Below are 23,438 nucleotides of genomic sequence, written 5' to 3' on the forward strand. Positions count from 1 at the left end.
TGCAGCGCTCATCTCGCTTTTCTGGCCGAGGGAGCCGGCGTACAGCTTCCGGGTCATGTGGCCAGCAGGACTAAGCCGCTTCTGGCGAACCAGAGCAGCGCACGGAAATACGTTTACCTTCCCGCCGGAGCGGTACCTATTTATCTACTTGCACTTTGACGTGCTTTCGAACTGCTAGGTTGGCAGGAGCAGGGACCGAGCAACGGGAGCTCACCCCGTCATGGCGGGGATTCCAACCACCGACCTTCTGATTGGCAAGTCCTAGGCTCTGTGGTTTAACCCACAGCGCCGCCCACGTCCCGATGCTTCCAACGTATATAAAAGCATAAAAGAATATTTGACCCTAAAAAAGTTTCCCCATGCAGGGCTGTCTTCAGGTATCTTCTAAAGGTTGTATAGTTACTCATTTCCTTGACATCGGATGGGAGGGCACCACCACCAAGAAGGCCCCGCTTCATTGCGCGGGGGTAAAGCCCAGCCCAGTTGAGAGAGCTCGGGGGTGGGGCAGCGCCCAACCTCCAGAATGATGGGTTCTGGGAGGCCGCAGCAAAAAACAGGCCCTCCTTCCCCAGATGCGCAGAAACTCACTCAGCAGCAGATACAAAGCAGGTCAGCTGCCCCTCGCTCTCGTCCAGGACCTCCCGGGTTCGGGCCTCGCCTGTCGACTGCAGGCCGATCACGACGCACTGTGGGGGGGGGGGACAGAGAAAGGGTTTGTCTGGTAAAGATTCTGTATGGCTCAGCTCCCCGTTTACAGACATTCACAAACCCGGAAGCGGCACTTTAAAAGGCGTGCACACACAAAACCAGCCCCCCTCCAAAAGAGCGGCTAGCGCAATCCCAGAATCCTTTGCGAGTGCGATTTCACGAGCCTTTGCACCGAATTTTGAGAGTTGAGAGTTTTAGCAGGAAGGTTTGGAGGGTGCTATTGTGGTGGAGTTTGATTTTTTAAAAAAAGGGTTTCCAGAGGTTTAGCAGGTGTTTTCAGGCTTTGTCAATGGCGCCGCCAGATATACGCATATTTCACATAAATGCATGGTGTCTCCGAATGTAACCCCCACATAAATGGAGGGTCGCCTGAATTTCATTTCACATATAACAGAGAGAACAGCTATAGCAACAGATGAAAACTAAAAGATAAGAAGCAAAACTGGGGGTACAGTGGTTCCTTGGTTCTCGAACTTAATCCGTTCCGGGAGTACGTTCGACTCCCAAAACTGTCCCAAAACCAAGACGCGACTTCCGATTGGCTGCAGGAGCTTCCTGCACTCAAGCGGAAGCCGCGCCGGACGTTCGGTTTCCGAAAAGACGTTTGCAAACTGGAACACTCACTTCTGGATTTTTGGCATTTGGGAGCCAAGACGTACAAGTACCAAGGCGTTCAAGAGCCGAGGTACAACTGCATTGCTTTTTGTTTGTTACTATGCTAGGTGTTCTTGTGGTTTTATACTGTGATCCTTGGATGACGGGAGGTATAAAAAATCAATTAAGTAATAATAATACTGTTGTGTGTGGATCAAAATAAGAAAGCCCAATTATAGAATCTCAAAATTATCTGATTGTCAAGTCTAGTTCTAACTTGACCTAGCTTGGGTCGTCTTGAAAACGATGCCTCTGCTTTATATGCAACAAAGAAATGCCAAACCGTATTAAAAGGGTCTGGAGGTTCTAGCCATGGTCAAAATCTCAAATGATGAGCATTTTCTTCCATTACAGATACCCTCCAGAATGAGTGGTACCAAGGGTCAAATTTTCGGCCGAGTTGCAATTACTATTTGAGCTTCCAGGATCGTATACCCAGCCTACTCTTTTGACAAAACCGGTTATCGTCAAAAATACACGGCAGCGTTAATGTTGGGTGACAAACGATAGTTTCTTTAGGAGGTGTGGTCTCTCAGCACCTGCAGCAAACATCCAGCTCGTCGAAGACTTTCGGGAAATTCTCTCTCTGTCTCACCTTGCCCTTGTTCAATTCCTCCTTCGCCAACTCGACGAGACGCCGGACCTTTGCAGCAATGCAGAGGTACTTGAAGAAGCGCTGGTGGGCGGACCAGAACTGACCCCACAAAGATTTCCGGGACTCTAAGCCTATCAGGTCGGCAGCTTTCTGGAAAACCCCCAGGGCTTCTGCCCACTAGAGAAAGAGAAAGAGAAAGAGAAAGAGAAAGAGAAGAGAGAGAGAGAGAGAGAGAGAGAGAGAGAGAGAGATATGGAAATTAATTTTTCTGTTTTACCATTTAAAGTACAGTGGTACATAATATAATGTTTGAGGATTGGGAAAGATTGTGGAAGAAAGGGGTCAAGTTCACCGCATGTACTTTGTTAAAGGAAAATATAATGAAAATGATGTATAGGTGGTATTTGAATCCTGCAAAATTAGCAAAAATATATCATAATAGTGACAATATATGTTGGCAATGTAAAGAAAAGGAAGGAACCTTTTATCATATGTGGTGGACCTGTCCCAACGTGAAAGACTTCTGGGAAAAGATTTATAATGAATTGAAAAAAATGTTGAAATATACATTTATAAAGAAACCAGAGGCCTTTATTCTTGGAATAACAGGTTTGGAACTGCCCAAGAAAGATGTTAAATTATTTTTGTATGCCACAACTGCTGCCCGTGTTTTGTTAGCTAAAAAGACCAGAAGGAGGAGGAGTATCAGGAAGAGTGGAATAAATTTAATGATTATTTAGTTAAATTTGTTAAGTTAAACTAACTGAAAATAGCTTGCAGATACTTAATGGGCTTAGGATTTTATTTATGTTAAGTGATGAATTAATATGTTTAATTCCATAAGGTGAAGATCTAAGGATGTTAATGTTTAAGTTAAATTTCATAAAAATTGGGATTTGGAAAACCGTTAAAAGGACATGCAATGAAATTCAACCAAGGGGAAGCGAGGAAGTCACTCAACAAAGTTAATAACTGTAATTTTTAATAAGGCTATGATTTATGTTTGTTTGTCTTGTGTGCTTGTTTGTTTGTTTATAATATTGTGAAAACTAATAAATTTTTTGGGGAAAAAATAAAAGTACAGTGGTACCAAGGCGTGGCTTCTGATTGGCTGCAGGAAGCACTTAGCGCTCCAGAAATTTTAACCCTTGCGTTAACTCCCTGCTTACCAGCTGAGCCGCCTTATTGTAGACCAGCTTGTACTCTGGGTCCAGTGGGATTTCCTCTATCCTGAAGGTGACCCCCGAAAAGCTGAGCTGCCGAGCGATGTACATCCCGCTCACTTTCATGTCCATGGCGACAATCTCCATTGCACCGACGCCCCTGCGGGGGAGACCAAAGCAGTCGTTGAGGAAGAGGGAAGACGGCTGAACTTCGGAACAGGACTCCCCGCCCGCCTCTGTCCATGCCCATCAAACCATCACGGCTCAAAAGGCGATGTTTGTTTGCTTCCGATCGTTTGTAACCCACTTTTTCCAAGTGAGGGTGTTCAAATGCTCGCAAAATTCGCTGAAAAAATTGTGCAGCGGAAAAGGAAGAGGCTACGAAGTACTACTCCTGGAGAACAACACTCCAAACAGCCTGAAGCAAAATAAGATTTGAAGGCAATTTCCTACGTGCTTCCTGGTTTCAACTAACTGCAACTTGTTGCTACGTGCAAGCCAGAAACCACGGTTTATAGAGACAACTACCTAGGTTGAGAAACCACACAGGTTGATCTAAACTTCCTTCCGTAAATTTTCACTTGAACCATACACAGTTTGTCCTCGGCCAAACTACCCACAAACCAAAATAACTTTGTTGGTAAGCGAGGTGGGGAATATGTCAGGTCTGCAGTTCAGGTTGGGATTAAAAGTTGTGCGTCTGTTCACTTGTATAATTCGAAACTCTCACGTTGACGGGAAGAAACGTTTTCCCAAACATACCGCTTCTCGATGGCCGATAGGAAGTCGTCAAATGATCGGAAAGGGGTCCCTTCTCCCCAAATACCCAGCCGGCTCATGTAAATCATGTTCTTTGGCTCAGAGGCACCTGTCAAGAGCACAAGATGCTTAGAGGTCAGGAAAATTTGATGCAACCTGACCAATCGCTACCTCTAATACCCCTCCACCGAATCCCCTTCTTTCCTCTCCAAATCACCCGTTTTCTCCTGCTTGCATGTTTGGCATCACTGCTGACTCCTCCCATGCAGTCTTGTGATTCTTGTTTACTTTGAGGTTGAATCCTGACAAGACAGAAGTACTGTTTTTGGGGGACAGGGGGTGGGGGACAAGTGTTGAGGACTCCCTGGTCCTGAATGGGGTAACTGTGTCCCTGAAGAACCAGGTGCACAGCCTGGGAGTTGTTTTGAACTCACAGGTGTCCATCGAGGTGCAGGTCAATTCTGTGTCCAGGGCAACTGTTTACCAGCTGCATCTGGTACACAGGATGAGACCCTCCCTGCCCACAGAATGCCTTGCCAGAGTGGTCCATGCTCTGGTTATCTCCCGCTTGGACTACTGCAATGTGCTCTCTGTGGGGCTACCTTTGAAGATGACCTGGAAACTGCAAGTAATCCAGAATGCGGCAGCTAGACTGGGGCCTGGGAGAGGCTGTAAAGACCATATAACACCGGTCCTGAAAGACCTACATTGGCTCCCAGTAGGTTTCCGAGCACAATTCATAGTGTTGGTGCTGACCTTGAAAGCCAGAGGACCCTAAATGGCCTCTGCCCAGTATACCTGAAGGAGCGTCTCCACTCCCATCGTTCTGCCCGGACACTGAGGTCCTGCTCCGAGGGCCTTCTGGCACTTCCCTCCCTGCGAGAAGCGAGGTTGCAGGGAACCAGGCAGAGGGCCTTCTCTGTGGTGGCGCCTGCCCTGTGGAACGCCCTCCCATCAGATGTCAAGGAAATAAACAACTACATGACTTTCAGAAGACATCTGAAGGCAGCCCTGTTTAGGGAAGTTTTTAATGGCTGATGTTTTCTCTTCTTTTTAATATTCTGATGAGCCACCCAGAGTGGCTGGGGAGGCCCGGCCAGATAGGCGAGGTATAAGTAATAAATGTTATTATTATTTGCTGCCCCTTTATTTGGAGGACAGGAAGACAGACATGTTTGCCCTGGGAGGATCCAGCCACTGCCAAAAGGAAGGAGCCGCTCTTGCTCATTAGGCGAGACATTCAGCCAAGTCTGTGCAGCTTGTGTTTTTGCTACGAGAGAGAGAGAGTCAACTCCGACTTTGAGCTGCGTGATTACTGACCGGCACGCTCTCATGATACCAACCCATGCTGGGCATACCCTGGCCCCCACACTTATAGGTTCTCAAAGCAGCCCCCCCTCACCGCTGCCCCAAACTCACCTGTGGCACTGGCATAAACCACCCTTGCGAGAGGCAGCTTGTTCTGCAGGTCCAATACGGCTTTGCCCATCTTGGTGGAGCTGGCATTTTTGGCTTTGTGGCATTCGTCAAACACAATCTGGAAGCGGGCACCCATTAAGGAAAGAAGGGGGAATGCAAGTAGCTAGTCAAATTAGGTAGCTGGACCGGCAGATTAAACTACTTGACGGTGCAGAGGTGGCCAGATTCACTGGGGAAATCAGGAGGACCAAAACTTGAACAGAGAATGGGATAAATATTGATTGCACCTAACCAGACACTGGAGAGACCTGTCAGGAGTAAGCATGGACCAATGGTACCAAATAGCATGGGAAACAACCCTACAAGAAAAATTAACCAATAAACTGAAACTGACATGGGGACAAACAGAAGAAGACGCCTTTACCCCAGTATGGCTCCCCTTTATCACATACACAGCCCAAGAAGACAATGACAATAATCCACCAACAGCATACAAATCAATATGGCTAACCTGATCCAAAACACCCACCCACCCCACTCACACACGAAAACAAAGATCACCACAGCCAACCACAAATGAACAGCCACACCCGAGGCCAACCCCAACCTCTCTCACCACCAAAGGAACACAAGTGAACAGCACAAGCAACGCTGACACCAAACCCCACATATATTAAGCATAATAGAAACATCGCCACCCGCCCCCACCCATCTTCCCCCCTCCACCAGCTCCCCCCCCCGCCCCCCAATGTCTCAACAAATGAAACTGATTTGTAAAAACGTTAAATGGAAAAAATACGAGAGACATTACACATACTTCTGTAAAACAAGAACATCTTTAATAAAAATTTAAAAAAATATTGATTGTACCGTATTGGCCTGAATATAAGCCTCACTCCCCCCCCCAAAAAAAAAATTCCGACCGTGAAAAGTTGAAGTGCGGCTTATGTTCGTGACCTTACGGTATGCAGCCAGGAGCGCGGGGCAAACAGCGCCAGGATCACAGCAAAGCAGTGCCCGCCCCACACATAGTCCCTAGTCCTCTCCCCCAAGGCTGGGAAGGGAGAGAGCGGGGAAGGGGGAAAGCCCCCCCCCCAGTATACAGCCAGGAGCAGCGAGGAATGGAGCGGCTTATATTCGGCTATTTTTACTCCCCCCCCCCCTCCAATTTTAAAGGTGCGGCTTATATTCGGGCCAATATGGTATTGGAAAGAACCCTGCAAACACTTGAACGCGTTGGCATGCTCTGAATAACTCTTGCCACGTTATAAAGGCTTTGGAAACATTGGAGGACAAACTAGAATATGCAGTCGATTAAGATGCTTAAAGGACCCACAGAGGGGGTGGGAGGGAAGCCCTCTAAGATTCGGAAGAATCTGGTTCTATTTCAAAATTTAATTGTGTGTGATTTTGTAAAACCAATAAAAAAAAGATTTTTTAAAAAATGATTACCGTATTTTTCGCTCTGTAAGATGCACTTTGTCCCTCCAAAAAAGTAAGGGGAGATGTGTGTGCGTCTTATGGAGCGAATGCTATCGCTAAAGCCAGGAGAACAAGAGGGACTGGTGCACACCGATCTCTCTTGCTCTCCTGGCTTCAGGGATAGCCGCCCGAAGCCTCCTGAGTGCAGCAGGAGCGCTCCCGCTGTGCTCCGGAGGCTTCGCATTGCTTTCTCTGAAACAAGGAGAGCAAGAGGGATCGATCCCTCTTGCTCTCCTGGCTTCGCTTCAATGGAGAGGCACTGCGCAGCTTTCCCTCTCTGTGAAGCCCCTTAAGTGAAGCGGGAAGAGAAACGGAGCCCCTTCCGTTTCTCCTCCCGCTTTGCTGGAGAGGCGCTGAGCAGAGAGGGAGAGAATTTTTTTCCCCTGTTCTCCTCTAAAACTAGGTGCGTCTTATAGAGCGAAAAATACAGTACGCAGCAGCAAATATTTTAAGCCCCCCCCCCCCGCGCCTGCCTGCAGGGAAATATGCAAAGGAAGGCTCTTCGGAGCGAAAAAGAGAGGCACGGAGCGTTGCACCATCGGAAAGACATGCGTGCACAAAGAGCACGCACAGAGCTCAGTTCATTTCTCTTAGGATACAACACCATCGAAATCTTCCTTGCACCAATCCAGAATCTGCTTCAAGCGGGTCCTGTGCTGGCCACCGGCTTGGCTTTCGCCGATGAGGGCTGAGTAAGTGGCAAATAAGACTCCTTCCGAGGTAGCTGTGTCGCCGTATTTAATCTACGGTCAGGAGGGGGAAAAGAGCATATAAGCTACAGGACAAGGATAACTGTGACTTTAAGGATGAATAGGAACCCTTTGCAAAGTATCTGAAGACGCAACAAAGCGAATTGGACTCCTTGGCAGGTTTTGAATAAACATTCACAAACTTTTTATTGATAATAATCAGCTAAATAGTTTCGAGGATCTATACAGCTTTGTAACATGCAGAAAACAGCATTCTTAGAGAAACCAAAGTCTGGAACTGAGGGAAGTCAGGGGGTGGGTGGGTTTTGTGGGGGAGGGGGGAGGGAGGAAAAAGGGGGGGAAACAAGGATGATATGTTTTTGGATCATATGACTTGTTATAATTTTGAATAAAAGAAATTAAAAAAGAGGGGGAAAAGAGAGAGGAAATTAAGCAGCCGGATTGAAGGGTGTGTGTGTAACTGACAGGATCTCTGGCTTGGCGGCATTTCAGCAAGAGAGGGTGTAAAAATAAAAATGCACCTCCCTTCTCTGACTGGATTGAAGGCTTATACAAGCTTGCAAGATTATGAACAACTTGCATATAATTGCATCTATGAAGGTATGTAACTGTTGGGATAATGCTTCTGCAAACACTTGAACTCTTTGGCAGGTTTTAAATTAACTCTTGCAATGATACACATAGATTTTAGATACAGGGGAGGATTGCAAATTAAAAAGGTAAAGGTAAAGGGACCCCTGACCATTAGGTCCAGTCGTGGCCGACTCGGGGGTTGCGGCGCTCATCTCTCTTTATTGGCCGAGGGAGCCGGCGTACAGCTTCTGGGTCATGTGGCCAGCAGGACTAAGTCGCTTCTGGCGAACCAGAGCAGCACACAGAAACGCCGTTTACCTTCCCGCCGGAGTGGGACCTATTTATCTACTTGCACTTTGACGTGCTTTCGAACTGCTAGGTTGGCAGGAGCAGGGACCGAGCAACGGGAGCTCACCCCGTTGCAGGGATTCGAACCACCGACCTTCTGATCAACAAATCCTAGGCTCTGTGGTTTAACCCACAGCGCCACCCGCGTCCCGTATTGCAAATTAGATGGACTTATAATATACAGTTCGAAAAGTTACCTAAAAAACCCACAGAGGGGAGGAGGAACGAACCTTGTGCAACTTTTATTGCTTGCGATGCTGAGCATCAAGGAATTTGTAAAATCTAATAAAAACTATTTAAAGAGAGAAAGAGAGAGAGAGACATGGCTCCCGTACCTTGTTTAAAGCATGCACAGGAATGTCAGGGGCGTCGATATCCTTCAGGTCCCTCTCGGCATCATACTTGAGATCGTTCGAGGCGCTGAACCTGACAAACGAGAGCAGGGCACGTAAAGACCTGGGAGGATCTGCGGATCAGCGCAGAAGCGGTACTAAGGTAAAAACCCCGCTCGCTTTCGTCTCTGGCCCCCGAGAGGCTGCCCAGAAGAAATCACAGCCCTTCCCCCCTTTTTATCCGCACAACAACCCTGCGAAGCAGGCTAGGCTGAGAGACAGGGGCGGTCCTGCCTCCTCCAGGTCACCCAGCGAGCTTCGTGGCCGATTTGAACCCTGGTCTCTCCCGGGGGGTAGTCTGGCACTCTGAACACTACAATACACTGACAATTTCCCCTCTGTAACATACATTTGTGTGCCTTGTTTTCACTGAGAGAGAGAGAGAGAGAGAGAGAGCCTCTGTGGTGTAATAGTGTTAAGTACGTTTCCAAGCACAATTCAAAGTGTTGGTGTTGACCTTTAAAGCCCTAAACGGCCCAGTATACCTGAAGGAGCGTGTCCACCCCCATCGTTCATCCCGGACGCTGAGGTCCAGCTCTGAGGGCCTTCTGGCGGTTCCCTCCCTGCGAGAAGTGAGGTTACAGGGATCCTGGCAGAGGGCCTTCTTGGTGGTGGAGCCCACCCTGTGGAACGGCCTCCCAGCAGATGTCAAGGCAATAAACAACTGTTTTACTTTTAAAAGAGAACTGAAGGCAGCCCTGTTTAGGGAAGTTTTTAATGTTTTATTGTGTTTTTAATATTCAGTTGGAAGCCACCCAGAGTGGCTGGGGAAACCCGGCCAGATGGGCGGCGTATAAATAAAAAATTATTATTATTATTATTATTACGATTACGATGACCTGGGGAGACCAGGGTTCGAATCCCTCTCTCGCAGGGTTCTTGTGAGGATGAAATGTGGAGGAGCAGGACCACGTACACCACCTTGAGCTACTTGGAACAAAAATAAATGAAATAAAAAGGTTCCCAGTCTCCCCACCCTCTACTTAATACAATGCAAGCCTTGGAGAGCCTAGCTGGGAGGGATAATATGGTGATGAGAAAAGGGTCTGTACTGCCTCGTGACATATTAAAATACCGCCATCTGTTCTCCCCCCCCCAAAAAAAAACACCCCACCAAAATGGCTGCTCAGAAGATAAACACCACGATGCAATTCCTGCAGGTGCGACGGCCTCATCGAGCCTCCAGAGCTCCGAGAGAGACCCCGGGCGAACGCCCGAACCTTGGAAACACGCCTTGCACACTCACCACAGGGACTTTTTCCTCCCCTTCAGGTAGTTTTCGAAGATGATCCCGGCAACCGTCCGGCCTTTCCCGACGCCGGCGCCGTCCCCGATGAGGAAGCCGGCTCTCTGCCCATTGGGGAGCAGGACTTCGTGTTGCTGCAAGTCCGGGAAAGGGAAAGCAGGTGGGGGGGCGGGTTAGGAGGGGAGGGGTGGCGGCACGACCTTCCAGATGTTGTGGAGCCAGAGGCAGTCCCTGGTTTCCCTGCCCCTGATTGAGGGATCACCATTTCTCGCTCTCAGGAAAGAATGACTCTTCTAAATTCCTCTAATTATATCTGGGGGGATTCAAGTTTCCCCGTCTCTGACCGGAGAAGAGGCATTCCTTGCTCCCAGGAGAGAATGCCTCTTCTAAATGCCTCTAATTATATCTGGGGGGATTCAAGTTTCCCCGTCTCTGACCGGAGAAGAGGCATTCCTTGCTCCCAGGAGAGAATGCCTCTTCTAAATGCCTCTAATTATACCTGGGGGGATTCAAGTTTCCCCGTCTCTGACCGGAGAAGAGGCATTCCTTGCTCCCAGGAGAGAATGCCTCTTCTAAATGCCTCTAATTATATCTGGGGGGATTCAAGTTTCCCCGTCTCTGACCGGAGAAGAGGCATTCCTTGCTCCCAGGAGAGAATGCCTCTTCTAAATGCCTCTAATTATATCTTGGGGGGGTGCAAGTCCCTGATCCTCCTGATCAAGAGAGAATGCCTCTTCTAAACAAAGGAATTATTCCTGCACGAAGCACAGAATACTGCTACTGTTCATTTATATATATTTGTCGGTTGCTTCCTCTCGCAGAGTGGCCCATAGCGCCCATCATTAAAAACCAGTTAAGGGCGCCCGTTGTTTTTTTTTAAAAAAATGCGGCAGCTAGACTGGTGACTGGGAGTGGCCGCCGGGACCTGATAGATCTGCATTGGCTCCCAGTATGTTTCCGAGCACAATTCAAAGTGTTGGTGCTGACCTTTAAAGCCCTAAACAGCCTCGGTCCGGTATACCTGAAGGAGCATCTCCACCCCCATCGTTCTACCTGGACACTGAGGTCCAGCGCCGAGGGCCTTCTGGAGATTCCCTCACTGCAATCCCTCACTGTTACAGGGAACCAGGCAGAGGGCCTTCTCGGTGGTGGCGCCCGCCCTGTGGAATGCCCCCCCCCACCAGATGTCAAGGAAATACACAACTTTCTGACTTTTAGAAGACATCTGAAGGCAGCCCTGTTTAGGGAAGTTTTTAACGTTTAATGCTGTACTGTTTTTAACACTTGATTGGGAGCCGCCCAGAGTGGCTGGGGAAACTCAACCAGATGGGCGGGGTAAAAATAATAAGTTATTATTATTATTATAAAATATAAACAGGCTAAAGCAGTGTTGGTCAGCACAGACAATCTTGAACATAGCTTCCTATGTCGCTATTACAAACCTAACTGGAACTTCAAAAAGCTCTGGTATGGCTTCCTGCAAACCTGGCAGGCGTTAAGTAACCACCTCCCACATACCTGGAAGGCCTAAATAATCACTTCCGGCATACCTGGCAGGCGTAGGTAATCGCTTCCAGCTGTAGTGCAGAGAGTAATCCGTTGTCAGCGGTTGAGGCGGGGAGGGAGAGGGTGTAGGTGACGTCCGGAGGGGGGACGCTGGAGAGGGTGCTCGTCTCCACCACTCGGTCGGGGTGCTGCTTCCCCAGCTTGGCTGGAAAGGTGAAAGGGGGGGGGGAATTGTCAGCTGTTTTGACGTTTCTCACCCCTGCTGCCTACTCCCTGCAGTGGCAGCGCTGTGTTTTTGCAATTAATCGCGGCCTTCCCCAACTTGCATAAGGGAGGGTGATTAATAATAATACCAAGCTAAAAAGAGGTAAAGGACCCCTAGCAGTTAAGTCCAGTCGCGAACGACTCTGGGGTTGCGGCGCTCGTCTCACTTTACTGGCCGAGGGAGCCGGCATACAGCTTCCGGGTCATGTGGCCAGCAGGACTAAGCCGCTTCTGGTGAACCAGAGCAGCGCACGGAAACGCCGTTTACCTTCCTGCCGGAGCGGTACCTATTTATCTACTTGCGCTCTGACGTGCTTTCGAACTGCTAGGTTGGCAGGAGCAGGGACCGAGCAACGGGAGCTCACCCCATCGTCACGGGGATTTGAACCGCCGACCTTCTGACCGGCAAGCCCAAGGCTCAGTGGTTTAGACCACAGCGCCACCCACGTCCCCGAGAACCAAGGTACCACTGTAGTAAATAATAATAATAATAAACATGCTAGCTGTGCCACAACTCTGATATTACATGAGCTGCTTCTGTGAGTCTGTTTGGCTGGGATAAAGAAACCAAACCCTTTAAAAAACCCTTTTAACGCTGTACTGTTTTAACACTTGATTGGGAGCCGCCCAGAGTGGCTGGGGAAACTCAGCCAGATGGGCGGGGTATAAATAATAAATAATAAATTATTATTATTATTATTAAAATACAATATATCAAGGCAAGGGCTCCGCGCCCCTCTTACATTTGGAAGGGACATAGTCAGCATACGTCTCCGTGTGGCCCAGCTCCTCCGCTTCATCGTCGTCCCCTTCTTCCTCCTCCTCTACCTGAGTTTGGGACTGGAACAGAAAGGGGGGGGGGAAACGGTAGAGTCACAAACATGTTAGGCGGGCATCTTCCAAGGAATGCAAGCCAGGAGGAGCATTAAGAAGAACCCATCTAACCCCGGCATCTTGCTGTCACGGCGACCGACCAGCTGCCCCGATGGGAAACCACTGCAAGCAGAACTCGAACCCAAGAGCGAATCCCCCCTCCTGCAGTTTCCAGTATATGGGATTTGGAAGCATCGCTGCCTGTGACTGTGCCTCCGTTGCGGCTAGTAAAAGGTAAAGGGAGCCCTGACCATTAGGTCCAGTCGTGACCGACTCTGGGGTTGCGGCACTCATCTCGCTTTACTGGCTGAGGGAGCCTGCGTCCAGCTTCTGGGTCATGTGGCCAGCATGACCAAGCCGCTTCTGGCGAACCAGTGCAGTGCACGGAAACGCGTTTACCTTCCCGCTGGAGCGGTACCTATTTAGCTACTTGCACTTTGACGTGCTTTCGAACTGCTAGGTTGGCAGGAGCTGGAACTGAGGAATGGGAGCTCAACCCATCATTGCGGGGATTCGATCCGCCGACCTTCTGATCGGCAAGTCGTAGGCTCTGTGGTTTAACCCACAGCGCCACCCGCATCCCGTTAGTATACATGCTCTGCTCTAAATTATTTTGTTTGATACGCTGGAATCAGCATGTGGGTCACTTACACCGCAATCGTATGCCTGTCTACTGGGAAGTAAGCCCCAAAGTTAAACTGGGCTTACTCCCAGGTAGGTGTGCAGGACTGTCGCCTTAGTGGGGAACAATATGAATGTTTAGTGTTCTGCATAACGCTTTGTGGTCCCCACACTGAAAGGAAGCTTTCAAAACGGCCACCAGCCAGCCAGCATCTTCAAGCTTCACTGCCTCTATTTTGGATAAAAGGTAAAGGTAAAGGGATCCCTGACCATTAGGTCCAGTCGTGGCCGACTCTGGGGTTGTGGCGCTCATCTCGCTTTACTGGCCGAGGGAGCCGGCGTACAGCTTCCGGGTCATGTGGCCAGCAGGACTATGCCCCTTCTGGCGAACCGGAGCAGCACACGGAAACGCCCTTTACCTTCCCGCTGGAGTGGTACCTATTTATCTACTTGCACTCTGACATGCTTTCGAACTGCTAGGTGGGCAGGAGCAGGGGCTGAGCAACGGGAGCTCACCCCGTCGCGGGGATTCGAACCGCCAACCTTCTGATCGGCAAGTCTTAGGCTCTGTGGTTTAACCCACAGCGCCACCTCTATTTTGGATAGTATTTCATAAATGCCTGTAAGCAGTCCTTACTGGATAGAGGCTTTTGGAGGTTTTTTTTACTGCTTTACGCATCTTTTGTATGAATAAACCAATGGTCATGAATGAGATATGACTGCCTGTTATTCGCCTCTGGAAACAATCTTCATTTTGGTATGTTGGTTGTGTATTTCTTTAGATTAACGCGGCGGTTCTCAACCTGTGAGTCCCCAGATGTTGTTGGACTACAACTCCCATCATCCCTAGCTAGCAAGGCCAGAGCTCAGGGATGATGGGCGTTGTAGTCCAACAACATCTGTGGACCCACAGGTTGAGAACCGCTGGATTAACGCCAAGTTAAACGGATTCCTGCTCAAGGGAGTATTACCAAAGTTCACAGGAATGGATTAATAAAAGCAGAGTAATGGGAATGGTACAAACAGATGGCTGTGACCCAGTGAGGCAAGCCTGATGCGCTCAGCTGTGTGTAGGTACTGTTCTAAAATGTGGCATCAGAACAGGCTGCAGAGTCTATTACGGCATTCATCGGTTCTGGAAAAGACAACAGTGGCTTGAAATGAGTCTCCGAGACCCTGCAGAAAACCACCCCTCACCTGAACGGTGGAAAGAAGAGAGGTATCTTGAGGAGCGGCTGCGAGGTGACTGTCAATGCCCTGTAGCCCTTCTAAGCCTTCCAAATCCGGAGGCAATCGCTGAGGAGGAAACGTGAAAGACAGGAGAAGAATAAAAATACGAGGCTTGGGAAACTGTTTCAGCTGCTATTACGAAGGTGTCCCCGGACCTGAAATTGAGGCTCATGCAACAAAAAATAATATTTAGAATACACTGGACCCCATTAGGTTTGTTTTAAAAAGGGCTATCTAAGGTACCTGGCTGTTGGAGATGCAGTAGGGATAGCGCTTCTCCTTTTCGTTGTCCTATATTGAAAGATTTTTGCTGTTGTTGTGGGAGATAAATGCAATAAATGATCTCTTCCGCTGACCTACTTAAGGAAGCTGGAGGGGCCGGCCAAATGGAGATGCCGGACAGCATTCGTTCGTCACAGGGGACAACAGAGGAGTGTGCCGAGGTCCAGTGCCGAGGGCCTTCTGGCGGTTCCCTCGCTGCGAGATGCCAAGTTACAGGGAACCAGGCAGAGGGCCTTCTCGGTAGTGGCGCCCGCCCTGTGGAACGCCCTCCCACCAGATGTCAAAGAGAACAACAACTATCCGACTTTTAGAAGACATCTGAAGGCAGCCCTGTTTAGGGAAGCTTTTAATGTTTAATATTTTGTTGGAAGCCACCCAGAGTGACTGGGGAAACCCAGCCAGATGGGCGGAGTATAAATAATAATAATTGTTGTTGTTGTTAGGTAAAGGTAAAGGGACCCCTGACCATTAGGTCCAGTCGTGACCGACTCTGGGGTTGCGGCGCTCATCTTGCTTTACTGGCCGAGGGAGCCGGCATACAGCTTCTGGGTCATGTGGCCAGCAGGACTAAGCCGCTACTGGCGAACCAGAGCAGCGCACGGGAACGCCGTTTACCTTCCCGCCGGAGCGGTACCTGTTGATCTACTTGCGCTGGTGTGCTTTTGAACTGCTAGGTTGGCAGGAGCAGGGACCGAGCAACGGGAGCTCACCTCGTGACGGGGATTCAAACCGCCGACCTTCTGATTGGCAAGCCATAGGCTCTGTGGTTTAACCCACAGCGCCGCCTGTTACTATTATTATTATTATTATTATTATTATTATTATTATTATTATTATAATAAAAGTTTTGTGATTGCCTCGACCTGACTTAGGATGAAGGGCGAGCAATAAAATAAGGATATCATGTAAAATAAATCAAGCTATAAATAATGAACCCCGCACTTCCCTAGTTCTCTTCCTTTCCCATTGCATTTCTTTCGATTATTATTTATTATTACTAATACAGTGGTACCTTGGTTCTCGAACTTAATCCGTTCTGGGAGTGCGTTCGACTCCCGAAACGGTTCGAAAACCAAGGCGCGGCTTGTGATTGGCTGCAGGAGCTTCCTGCGCTCAATCGGAAGCTGTGTCGGACGTTTGGCTTTTGAAAAACGTTCGCCAACCGGAACACTCACTTCCAGGTTTGCTGCATTTGGGAGCAGATTTGTTCGGGAGCCAAGCTGTTCGACTACCAAGGTATCGCTGCAATGATGACTGGTTATTCTTAAACCCCAATTCTTCCTTCCTCGTTGCCTTACGGCTCCCAACATTTCTGAGCCAAGTAGTAATCGCCTTAAAGAGATTGTGCATCTACCGTATTTTTTGCTCTATAAGACTCACTTTTTCCCTCCTAAAAAGTAAGGGGAAATGTGTGTGTGCATCTTATGGAGCGAATGCAGGCTGCGCAGCTATCCCAGAAGCCAGAACAGCAAGAGGGATTGCTGCTTTCGCTGCGCAGCGATCCCTCTTGCTGTTCTGGCTTCTGAGATTCAGAATATTATTTTTCTTGTTTCTCTCCTCCAAAAACTTAGGTGCGTCTTGTGGTCTGGTGCGTCTTAGAGAGCGAAAAATACGGTATCTGGTTTCTAGTCCGCGAGGATGTGAGCGACCTAACTGTGCTCCTTCACCCTTGGCTTTGGGTAATCAAAGTCAACCAGGGAATTTTCATCTCCCAAGCCCTCCCTAGACACACAAACACACCCATAACAACTACAAAGATTCCAGACCGAAGTGCCTTTTCCTTAGACTTTGCAGAAGCCAAATGGCTATAAAACGGCTTTGAGACAAAAGAAGTTTGCGAGGCATTCCTGAAGCAGAAGTGAAATATGGGAAGATCAGGCAGGGACAAACACACTGCAATTATTTCCCTTTTTTAAAAGGGTGGCTTTCTTTCTTTCTTTCTTTCTCTCTTTCTTTTTTTTAAAAGCCTCTTCCATTACTGGAAGCCTGAGTCACAATTACCAACAGGAAGCTGGAGAGGAAAGCAGGGGAAGTTTTGTGTGTTTCAAAGCCCAGCGGCGTCAAGCCCGCAGGTAGCTGCGGGTTTTGTTCCTATCAGCGGGGGCTGGTTAATTGGCCCACCCATCGGTGCCGCTCGTACGGGCAAGTCTGAAAGCGCCTGGTTTCACCAGACAGGGCAACGGGGGAAAGGAAGTTAGGAGCACCGCTGCCAATTATCGCAGGAGGTTGTGTGAAGTTGACGGGAAGGCGTTGCGACAGAGCAAGGGGTGGGAAGGCCAGGGACGGACCTCTATTTGGTTCTGCTGCGGGGTGATGTCCCATATCGTCGGCACGCGGCTGAGGCTGTCGGCGGGGAGGAATTCCTGAGCGTCGGCGATGTCCGAGAGGGAGTCGGCCGGGGAGGAGAAGAGGGAGTTGCTGGAGAGATCGGTGGGGAACGTAGATTCCTGGAGAGAGAGAGAGAGAGAGAGAGAGAGAGAGAGAGAGAGAGGATCGTGAAATACAGCTGTGCCACCCTGGCACCCACCAGAACACTGAATCACAGACTACTCGTAGTGTTGGGAGGGATTGCCAGAGCTCATCTAGACCAACCCCCAGCAATGCATGAACCGCAACTCAAGACTCCTTGAGAGCCACCCAACCTCTGTTTAAAAACCTCGCAAGTAGGGCCGCTGCTTTGTTAATAGTGTTTTCAGAGATTGTTCTTTACTTATCATCTGCTAATTATTCCAGGATAAAGGTAAAGGGACCCCTGGCCATTAGGTCCAGTCGTGGCCGACTCTAGGGTTGCGGCGCTCATCTCGCTTTATTGGCCGAGGGAGCCGGTGTACAGCTTCCGGGTAATGCAGCAAGCATGACTCAGCTGCTTCTGGCGAACCAGAGCAGCGCACGGAAACGCCGTTTACCTTCCCGCCGGAGCGGGACCTATTTATCTACTTGCACTTTGAAGTGCTTTCGAACTGCTAGGATGGCAGGAACAGGGACCGAGCAACGGGAGCTCACCCCGTCATTGCGGGGATTCGAACTGCTGACCTTCTGATCGGCAAGTCCTAGGCTCTGTGGTTTAACCCACAGTGCCACCCAGATACCCCCACCCTAAATGTTGTGAACCACCCTGAGACCTACAGATGGAGAGTGGTATATAAATTTAATAAATAACAGCAACAGCAATATCCGGCTGATAGAATTAGATGGGAGCATAGGAGGGTCTGTATTTGCAAAAGAAGGGGATGTCACGAGAAGGATCGGAGCAAACTGTTTGCACAGCTCAGAAGCTGCCCTCGGCTTGCTATTAAAAGAGGCACAGGTTTAAAAAGAAAACAAAACAGCAACTAAGAAAGAAGTGTCGCCAGTTAAACGCCGGATGTTCTGGTTGTTCCTCGCTGCGTGCCAGCTTCCTGGTGCTACACCTGTGGGGCAGAGGCCCTGCTTGGCATGCAGAAGGAGCCAGAGTCCGTCCCCGGTGGCATCTGCAGGTCTAGAAATCCCCCAAGCGCGCTTTTTTGAATTGCAACCGAACAGGTTGGCAACCGAATGATTCCCTGCCTTAAATCTTGGAGAGCCACTGCAAACCAGCATAGGCTAGATGGACCCAACAATTTAACTCTGTATAAGGGCCACCTTATAAAAAGCTATGGTTTTCCCAGTAGTGATGTATGGAAGTGAAAGTTGGACCATAAAGAAGGCTGATGGCCGAAGAATGGATGCTTTTGAATTCTGGTGCTGGAGGAGACTCTTGAGAGTCCCATGGACTGCAAGAAGATCAAACCTCTCCATTCAGAAGGAAATCAGCCCTGAGTGCTCAGTGAAAGGACAGATCCTGAAGCTGAGGCTCCAAGACTTTGGCCACCTCATGAGAAGAGAAGACTCCCTGGAAAAGACCCTGATGCTGGGAAAGATGGAGAGCGCAAGGAGAAGGGGATGACAGAGGACGAGATGGTGGGACAGTGTTCTCGAAGCTACCAGCATGAGTTTGACCAAACTGCAGGAGGCAGTGGAAGACAGAAGTGGCTGGCGTGCTCTGGTCCAGGGGGTCACGAAGAGGCGGACACGACTAAACGACGAAACAACAACAACAACAACAACAAGGCCCCCCTCCTGTTTAAATCAGAACTTCAGTTTTGATAGAGGACTTTGTCATTTCCTTTTCCTCTTTTCTCTTTCTTTTCTTTATTCTCTTCCTTTCCTCCTCTTTCTTTCTGTTTCCCTTTCTTAGATCAGTGTGGTTTTTACTGTATCTCACATGGAAAACTTTCAATAAAAGTTGATTGTAAAAAAACACCAAAAAAACTTTCGTTATGAATCTTGCGCTGTCGTTTCTAAAGGAGAACACGGCGGCTCAGGCTCAATCCAGAGGTTTTGTTTTAAAAGACTATCAATCTTTTAAATAAAAAATTAAGAAGGGGGGGGCCTTTCCAGGCAAGGCTGGAGAGCTACTGCCAGTTCGGTCTGACTCAGTATAAGGTAGCTTCCCTGTGTTCACTTACGGGTTTGTGAATAACCTTTACACCAGGCATAGGCAAACTCGGTCCTCCAGAGGTTTTGGGACTACAGCTCCCATCATCCCTGACCACTGGTCCTGTTAGCTAGGGATGATGGGAGTTGTAGTCCCAAAAATATCTGGAGAGCCGAGTTTGCCTATGCCTGCTTTATACAGTGGTACATCAAAAATCAGAAGTCCGTTCAACTTCCAAAACATTTGGAAACCAAAGCATGGCTACTTTTTGGCTGCAGCAAGCTCCCCAATATTCTTCTCCAGTCTTCAGAGAGTAGCCGGAAATGGGGAGACGGGAAAAAGGTCCTCCTTTCCTTCCAATCTGCAGTTTTAATCTGAAATCTTAGGAGCGGTACTGCGTCCAGAGCTCAGAAACTGCTCATGCTAATGAAATTCCCTGTCGCAAAATGCGCCTAGAACAAGGGGCATTTTGAACACTGCCTGTTTTGCTCCAGGCTGCAGATCGAAGACCTTAGCGACCTAGTAATTTAAGTGGGGGACATGGGTGGCGCTGTGGGTTAAACCACAGAGCCTAGGGCTTGCTGTTAGAAGGTCGGTGGTTCGAATCCCCGCGACGGGGTGAGCTCCCGTTGCTCGATCCCTGCTCCTTCCAACCTAGCAGATCGAAAGCACGTCAAAGTGCAAGTAGATAAATAGGTACCGCTCCGGCAGGAAGGTAAACAGCGTTTCCGTGCGCTGCTCTGATTCACAAGAAGCGGCTTAGTCCTGCTGGCCACATGACCCGGAAGCTGTACACCGGCTCCCTCGGCCAATAAAATGAGATGAGCGCCGCAACCCCAGAGTCGGCCACGACTGGACCTGATGGTCAGGGGTCCCTTTACCTTTTTTAATTTAAGGGGAGAGGGAGGGAATTCACGAGCCTGAAGTCTGGTGTGTGTTTGTACACACACGGAGAGATGTACCGTATTTTTTGCTCTATAAGACTCACTTTTTCTCTCCTAAAAAGTAAGGGGAAATGCGTGTGCGTCTTATGGAGTGCATGCAGGCTGCACAGCTATCCCAGAAGCCAGAACAGCGAGAGGTATTGCTGCTTTCACTGCACACCGATCCCTCTTGCTGTTCTGGCTTCAGAGATTTAGAATTATTTTTTTCCCCTCCTCCAAAAACTAGGTGCGTCTTGTGGTCTGGTGCGTCTTATAGAACGAAAAATACGGTGATTTCATTTGCATGCCACCTTTCCAGAGTTTCAAACCATGCTCAAGGCAGCTGACAATATGAAAAAGCGCACAGCGGCAACGTGGCCAAATCACCCGTAAACAACAAAGGAAGCACTGAATAGCACGCAACCAAGCTGAACGATTTCCACATCAATCACAAGACCTGAAATGAAGATGCAAAAAGCCAGCAGCGACAACCCTTCCAAGACACACACACACAGGGAGGGAGGGAGAGGGAGAGAGAGAGAGAGAGAGAAGGAGCAGCTTTCCGAATTACACATGCACACCCCTCTCTTTCAAAATACCAATCCAGAGACCTTCACGCATCACAACAGAGAACTTCTTTGACGGAAGGTGCTTGCGAATGAACCTGCCAGACTTCAGCCTACAAAGCGCAGGATCCACCACTGAAGCCCAGCCACATCCTGCTTCTTTCTGGGACTTGGGAGGGCCCCCCGAGGGCCATCTAGTCCAACCCCCTGCAGTGCAGGAAATCTCAGCATGAGGTCCCCCGTCCAATCAGGAACCATCCCGGACCCTGCTGAGCTTTCCAAAATGTGCCACTGGTTGTATTGCCGCAGGAATTCCTCGCGTTGCCGTATTCCCAAAAGTGATAAATAGATCAAAGTTGTTAAGGTTTTTTTTGGGGGGGGGATATCTCTTCCACCCACCCAAATAAATGGGGGGGGGGGCGGCGCTTTTCTTTGATTATTTTTTTCAATCGCCCTACTTGACATACATCTGAGTTTTACCAAACATTTTGCCGATTCAGCAAAAATCCGCCCAGGTGCCAGTTCCTGCCCGATTCCCAGACAAGGGCCTTCTCGGTAGTGGCACCCACCCTGCAGAACGCCCTCCCATCAGATGTCAAGGAAATAAATAACTACCTGACTTTTAGAAGACATCTGAAGGCAGCCCGGTTTAGGGAAGTTATTAATGTTTGATGTTTTATCACTTTTTTATTCTGTTGGGAGCCGCCCAGGGTGGCTGGGGAGACCCAGCCAGATGGGCGGGGTATAAATTAATCATCATCATCATCACTACTACAACTACTATTACTACTACTACTACAGTATTTAGAAAAACAAAACAAAATGAATTCCTATACCCCACAAATAACCCAGAGATGCATTTTAAATAAAAGCACACATTCTACTCATGTAAAAACACACTGATTCCTGGACTGTCCACAGGCTGGATTGAGATGGCGACTGGGCCGGATCCAGCGCCCGGGCCTTAGTTTGCCTACCCATGGCTTAAAGGGCCATGTGGCCAGCAGGCAAAACCACTTCTGGTGCAACGGGACACTGTGACGGAAACCAAAGCACACGGAAATGCTGTTTACCTTTCCCGCCACAGCAGTACCTATTTATCTACTCGCGCTGGTGTGCTTTCAAACTGCTAGGCTGGCAGGAGCTGGGATGGAGCAACGGGAGCTCACTCCATTGTGGGGATTCGAACCGCTGACCTTCTGATCAGCAAGCCCAAGAGGTTCAGTGATTCAGACCACAGCGCCACCTTGTAAGGTGGGACAGAACCCTCGGTGCCTTTAGTGGAAACTTAGAGGTTTGGGCAGGTTGAGATGCCTGATAATGGGTTTCCCCACAAGACTGACAAGTGAGTTTGCCTATCTGAACTCTGGAATTGCCTTCGTAGAGAAGAGAAACTGGCTCCTTCCTTGCTGCCCCTTCTTGTTCTATTCCAACAAGACTACTGCTTTTTCCCTTCTTCAGGAAAGAAGGTGTTTTTATTATCTGCATTTTAATGTAGTTGGGTTTATTTAAATTGTTTTAATTCTAGTTAAGAGCTTAATTTGCTTTTTTTAACCATTGCCTTCCATCCGTTTTTAGCTTCGGGTATTTTGCCTGCATCGTTTTAATCTGTGCAAGCCGCCCAGAGTCCTGAAAGGCAGGGTATATATATAAATTGCTTGGCGTGTTATCGCAAGCTTCCGGATCACCACCCTTCTACTTGTGTTGTGCTAGATCTCTCTCTCTCTCTCTCTCTCTCACACACACACACACACACACACACACACACACACACACAACACACACACAGGCCGTTGTTGTCTGGGCAAGTCCCCAGGAACAGGAGGTTAAAAAACAAGGGACTTTGCCCAGGTACAAAGGAATCAGAAGGCATCGTTTCGTAAGATAAAAAACCACCCTAGGAATGTGGAAAATCAGAAGAGGAACAATAATAAAAAAAAAAACCCACTCATTCCCGAACACACCCATTTTACCGGGTATTCCTGTCCAACTGGCCTGGCTCTGGGATGTCGGATCTACCCTGCTTACCCTCGAGTAGCCTCACTGAGTGCTTGTAGGAATGTTTCAGGAGCAGCCTAACAGGTGGGAGATGAAACACAGGAAGCTGGCAAGCTATCGTGGGCGTCCAGCCTTCGCCCAGAAGCAAAGCAATGTTCTAGCCCCCGTGGGCCATAAAAGAGCCGATCTGAACCGCAAGTCGCTTTACACCGAGTCAGACCGCTGGATCTGTCCTGCTCACCAGCGTTCTCCAACCTGAAGGGTCTCCAGAAGCGGGCGGAATACGAAGCCCATCATCCTAGGTGAAGCTGGATGTGGATGATGGGACTTGTAGTCTTGCCCACACCTGGGGACCACCACCCCCTCCCCAGTTTAAAGACTGCTGGTCTACACAGACCGGCAGAGAGCTCTCTGTGGTCTTTCTTCCTCTGCTCCGTCTGGAGATGACGGACATTCAGACTCGGGGAAACAGGGGCTATTCCATTCTGCTACAGCCACTCTGGGCTTAGGTGGACCAAACTGCGGCGAGAATGATCTGCAGGGAGTTGGGCCGGGGTGGGAGAAGCAATTATTATTATTATTATTATTATTATTATTATTATTATTATTATTATTATTATTATTTCTATACCACCCTATACCCAAAGGTCTCAGGGTGGTTCACATAAAA

General features: G+C 48.9%; 1 protein-coding gene across 3 annotated transcripts in view; it reads right to left on the reverse strand.

Moving 5' to 3' along the window:
• SBNO2 (strawberry notch homolog 2) overlaps nt 1–23,438 on the reverse strand; it is a 102,331-nt gene that overhangs the window by 31,186 nt on the left and 47,707 nt on the right. For all 3 annotated transcript variants that reach the window (XM_083594366.1, XM_083594367.1, XM_083594368.1), the window contains 12 exons: nt 17,114–17,272; nt 14,511–14,609; nt 12,563–12,659; nt 11,600–11,760; nt 10,050–10,183; nt 8,747–8,837; nt 7,380–7,523; nt 5,299–5,416; nt 3,883–3,988; nt 3,127–3,280; nt 1,958–2,134; nt 589–686 (listed from right to left, as the gene is read on the reverse strand). In XM_083594366.1, the coding sequence (XP_083450492.1) occupies nt 589–686; nt 1,958–2,134; nt 3,127–3,280; nt 3,883–3,988; nt 5,299–5,416; nt 7,380–7,523; nt 8,747–8,837; nt 10,050–10,183; nt 11,600–11,760; nt 12,563–12,659; nt 14,511–14,609; nt 17,114–17,272 (1,538 nt within the window). The remainder of the gene's footprint in view (nt 1–588; nt 687–1,957; nt 2,135–3,126; nt 3,281–3,882; nt 3,989–5,298; nt 5,417–7,379; nt 7,524–8,746; nt 8,838–10,049; nt 10,184–11,599; nt 11,761–12,562; nt 12,660–14,510; nt 14,610–17,113; nt 17,273–23,438) is intronic.

The sequence above is a fragment of the Podarcis filfolensis genome (genome assembly GCF_964270895.1).
Source record: "Podarcis filfolensis genome assembly, chromosome: 18".
Classification (NCBI taxonomy): Eukaryota; Metazoa; Chordata; class Lepidosauria; order Squamata; family Lacertidae; genus Podarcis; species Podarcis filfolensis.